The sequence below is a fragment of the Penaeus chinensis genome, chromosome 41, assembly GCF_019202785.1.
Source record: "Penaeus chinensis breed Huanghai No. 1 chromosome 41, ASM1920278v2, whole genome shotgun sequence".
Taxonomy (NCBI): domain Eukaryota; kingdom Metazoa; phylum Arthropoda; class Malacostraca; order Decapoda; family Penaeidae; genus Penaeus; species Penaeus chinensis.
In genome coordinates, this window is record NC_061859.1 from 17,608,888 (window position 1) to 17,613,887 (window position 5,000).

The 5,000-nt window shown below is 49.7% G+C and overlaps 1 protein-coding gene across 1 annotated transcript in view; it reads right to left on the bottom strand.

Annotated features, from left to right (window-relative positions):
* Positions 1-5,000, bottom strand: part of LOC125047436 (rho guanine nucleotide exchange factor 10-like) — a 367,122-nt gene that overhangs the window by 313,490 nt on the left and 48,632 nt on the right. Inside the window, exon 2 of the mRNA XM_047645642.1 lies at positions 1-1,104. This exon is cut by the window's left edge and continues 125 nt beyond it. Within this exon, the coding sequence (XP_047501598.1) occupies positions 1-1,079 (1,079 nt within the window). The 5' untranslated portion in view covers positions 1,080-1,104. The remainder of the gene's footprint in view (positions 1,105-5,000) is intronic.

The window sequence follows — 5,000 nt, forward strand, 5'->3', positions numbered from 1 at the left end:
TCTAGGGACTCGCACTTCACCAGCCGTCCCCGCCCTTTGGGCAGCAGCCTCTCGGCGTTCTGCTTGGGCGACGACTTCCTCTGGGACCGCCACGAGTTGGCGGGGTCGTTGTGGTTGGTGGGCGTCCGCGGGCGCGAGGGATCACAACCGGCGTGCGGCTCGCACGACGAGTCGGACGCTGACACGGTGAGGCCCGAGTCGGGGGAGGCCGTGCCGTCGTGCCCCTCGGGTCGGATGAGCGTCTCCACGTCCAGGTTGAGGGCGGAGAGCACGCGCCGGTGCCCCGCGCGCACCCGCTCGTACTCGTCCAACACCTCCTCCACCAGCGAGCGCCGCGACCAGGCGCCGCTCCAGTTCTCGGGAATCTCCTCGTAGATGTTTTCGGACGCCAGGGACCCGCCGTAGCTGTCGGAGTCCTCCATGGCCGCCTGGGCGCGGATCACGTCGGCCGGGCTTAGGATCCCTTCGCCGGCGTAGGAGTACACGCCCTCCTCCTCCTGCTGCAGGTGCGGCACGTGCAGCGGGTTCTTGGCCGAGAAAGGCTCCATGATCTCCAGGGGCTTCTGCGAGCCCATGACCACGAAGCAGGTGCCGTCCTCCTGCGGAGTGTGCTCCGCGCGGTGGCTGTGCGGGCACGGCGTCTCCGGCGAGTGCGGCCGCAGGAAGCACGGGTCCTCGTCCCAGCGCCCCGTTGGCGGCGGCGGAGGGGGCGGCTCCCGAAAGCTCATATATGGCAACGACTGGTGCCCGTGGGGGTGGTGGTGCAGGCGGCGCGGCGGGGGCGGCGGCAAGGGCGGGTAGGGCGGGAATGTATGGTGGTGGTGATGGTGCCGCCGCGGACCCGCCCGCAGGTAGCCAGAGCCCTGTGGCAGCGACAGCGGGCCCGAGAACGGTCCGCCCGCCATGCCCATGAGCGACCCTCCCGACGGAGCGGCGAAGGACCCGCTGGGGTTCCTGACGTGGCCGATGTGGTCATGGACATGCTGCGTGGGGATCGGGTGGGCGGGCCGGGGCTTGGTGGGGGGCGTGGCGTAGCGCGCCGAATAGATGGTGAGCTCTGGGCCCACCCTGCCCGCCATCACGCCTGGCGGGGGCGCATCACACCTGCGGGAGGAGACAAGCGCGTGAGGAAGGGAGACAAACGTGCAGCAGATCATCATGTAATAGTCCTTAAACACAATATATATATATATATACATATATATAGACACACACACACACACACACACACATATATATATATATATATATATATATATATATATATATGTGTGTGTGTGTGTGTGTGTGTGTGTGTGTGTGTGTGTGTGTGTGTGTGTGTGTGTGTGTGTGTGTAAACATGTATACATATATATCTATGTAAAAATATATACATATATATATATATACGTACACGCGCGCGCGCGCGCGCGTGTGTGTGTGTGTGTGTGTGTGTGTGTGTGTGTATATGTGTGTGTGTGTATGAGTGTGTGTATGTATATGTGTATGTATGTGTATGTGTGTGTGTATGTATATGTGTATGTATGTGTGTGTGTGTGTGTGTGTGTGTGTGTGTGTGTGTGTGTGTGTGTGTGTGTGTGTGTGTGTGTGTGTGTGTGTGTGTGTGTGTAAACATGTATACATATATATCTATGTAAAAATATATACATATATATATATACGTACACGCGCGCGCGCGCGCGTGTGTGTGTGTGTGTGTGTGTGTGTGTGTGTGTATATGTGTGTGTGTGTATGAGTGTGTGTATGTATATGTGTATGTATGTGTATGTGTGTGTGTATGTATATGTGTATGTATGTGTGTGTGTGTGTGTGTGTGTGTGTGTGTGTGTGTGTGTGTGTGTGTGTGTGTGTGTGTGTGTGAAAAAATATCTATATATATACACATATATACACACACATATACATATCTATAACTATATATATCTATCTATCTATCTAATTATCTCTTTATCTATCTATCTAACTATCTATTTATCTATCTATCTATCTATCTATCTATCTATCTATCTATCTATATATCTATCTATCTATCTATCTATCTATCTATCTATCTATCTATCTATCTATCTATCTATCTATATATCTATCTATCTATCTATCAATCTATCTATCTATCTATCAAAATGCCCTTATTCTTAAATCACATATATTGCCTTGAGTGTCCGAACAAGATCCAAACTGTCAACATGAAACGGCCTACTTCCATCAAGTGTCGCAAACATTGCTCGACGAGAGACGCCAGTGACATCACACCGTCACAATTCGACCAATGTAAACACATTGCATATCACATACACGCGTCATGATCATAGATATACAGTATCATTCACTGTGTTTTCTGTTTCGTCTGGACATAAATGACTCTAAAATTATTTTTGGGGAGGGCATCATGACCAACTATTTCCACTGTCAGAATTCAATAGAAGAAAAAAAGAAAAAATTTCACGCATCTCAAAAGTAGCCATCCGGCGCCCCACAAACCCTGACTCGTCACTCGGGTTTCCAAACGCCTCTCGGCCGAGAGATGCCATACAACAAGTCGGCCACGTGACGCAAGTGCCCGGATGAGCTGAGCAAGGGAAAGCGTGAACCTTTTCCTCACGCTTATTGTTCGCACTTCAGTTTGTTTTTTTGTCACTCTCTGTCACCGGCCTTTGTTGAGAGTCATCACCGTTACCTTCCAGGTCATCATCGTCATCATTAATCTTTTGATGTAAACATTTCTCGCGGCGACTCAAGACCTCGATCGCCTTAAAGCAGGCCAGTGTCTCCACCTCTGGGTTGACTAAGACATTTTGAAAGAGTTCTGTGTTATGTCCTGGAGGCGACTTGCTGTTCTGGTCATTCTCCCGCGGCCTTGTTATGCTAATTAGTTGTTTTTTTTTCCTCAGTGTTGAGGTAATTGCGGTGAAGTAGAAACAAGCAGGCGACAGCGTAATTCTTTAATGATTTGTTTTTTTTGTTTCAAAACGATCTGCAATCTTGAGGTATTACATAGCAAAAAGAAAACGAAAAAAAAAAAACGTTAGCTCAATTATATTCTGTTTAGCCGACGTTAACTCCACAACTTGTAGGTTCTAATGGTCCTGAGAACCCCCAGGACAGAGAGGTGGGTCACTGACCAGAAAAGGATCCCAGGACAAGTCGACCCCCACTTCGAGGACCCTCCCTTCCCCTGCCTTCCCCTCCTCCCCACTTCCTCTTTCACTGTCTGGAAGAATGAAAAAAAGGAGCCTCGCCCACAACACGAACTTTTGGATGATTCTGCATGTAAGGGTTGGGGGGGACGGGAGGGGGGCGAAGGCTTGGGGGGGGGGGGTGGCGACAAGGGGAGAGGCAAAAGGGGAGATGGCTTGGGGGAGAGGGGAGAAGGATGTTATCATGATTCATTCTGTCTGGCAGAGGGAAGATTCCAACCGTGGCGTGTTAGCTGAGTCATGACCTATTGTGGGGGGGGGGGGGGGGGTCGAATAGAGAGAGGGGATAGGGAGATCAGTCGTAAATAAAAACATTAAAAACAAGCCTATTCTAAGCTTTGTCCTACAGCAAGTATCAGCCAATATTCTAAAATTATAAGTTACACTTTACATATATGCTAAACAAAGTGGATTTCCCGAATATCGCAAGTCTATATGTCAATATTCGCAACAATATTCTCCAGCAATTAAATATAAATGTTACGTCCGGCGGTTATTTTACAGTGTAGCCCAGCTCTGTCGGTACAACGCTATTGCAAAGGAGGGGGATACAGAGGATGACGGAGAGAGGGAGAAGGAGAGAGAGGGGAAGAGAGAGAGGAAGAGAGAGAGGGAGGGGGAGGGGGAGAGGGAGAGGGAGAGGGAGAGGGAGAGGGAGAGAGAGAGAGAGAGGGAGAGGGAGAGGGAGAGGGAGAGGGAGAGGGAGAGGGAGAGGGAGAGGGAGAGGGAGAGGGAGAGGGAGAGGGAGAGAGAGAGAGAGAGGGAGAGGGGAAGGAAGAGAGAGGGGAAGAGAGAAAGGAAGAGAGAAAGGAAGAGAGAGAGAGAGAAAGAGAGAGAAAGAGAGAGAAAGAGAAAGAGAAAAAAAGAGACAGAGAGAGAGAGAGAGAGAGAGAGAGAGAGAGAGAGAGAGAGAGAGAGAGAGAGAGAGAGAGAGAGAGAGAGAGAGAGAGAGAGAGAGAGAGAGAAAGGGAGAAAGGGAGAAAGGGAGAAAGGGAGAGAGAAACAGAGATAGATATATAGATAGATAGATAGATAGATAGATAGAGAGAGAGAGAGAGAGAGAGAGAGAGAGAGAGAGAGAGAGAGAGAGAGAGAGAGAGAGAGAGAGAGAGAGAGAGAGAGAGAGAGAGAGAGAAGAGGAAAAGAAGAAGAAGAAGGGGGGGACAGGCAAAGAAACAGTGAGAAAGAGCGAGGAAGAGGGAGTAAAAGAGAGAAAAAGGGAGAGAAAGAGAGGGGGGGCAGGAACAGGGACCACTCGTTCTTCCACAAGGTTACGTGAAATTGCACAACTGATCCGTTTTCTTCTTAAATCGGGCAGAAAACGTGAGTTACGTGTGAACTAGAACTCGGGGAAGCGGCGGACATTGCCACCTGATTTTTTTCGGCCGCGTCTGTAGTCGAGTTTTATTTCAAAGTGCGCGATGGTGAGGCGAAGAGACTCGTTTCCACACGAATGGAAATTGCTTTGTGAAGTTAAAAAGGCTGTAAAAAGACCACACTTTGTTATCACTCCGCTGCCAAATTCAGTTTAAGTCTAACGTTGTGTAAGACACCAGGTCACGGGCGATGTTCTGCTGTATTGTAGCAATGGTGTTACGGTTACGACATGGGGAGGGGGGGGATAGGGAAGGAGAGAGAGGTAAGGAGAGAGAGAGAGAAGGAGAGAGGGTGAGAGGGAGAAGGAGAGATAGATAAATAAATCATTTAGATAATTTAGTTTTGTTGTATTTGTCGCAGTGGATATTCTTGGCGGCGAGGGATTTAAACGCAGGTCAGAAGAAGAGAGAGAGAAGCAGAGAGAGA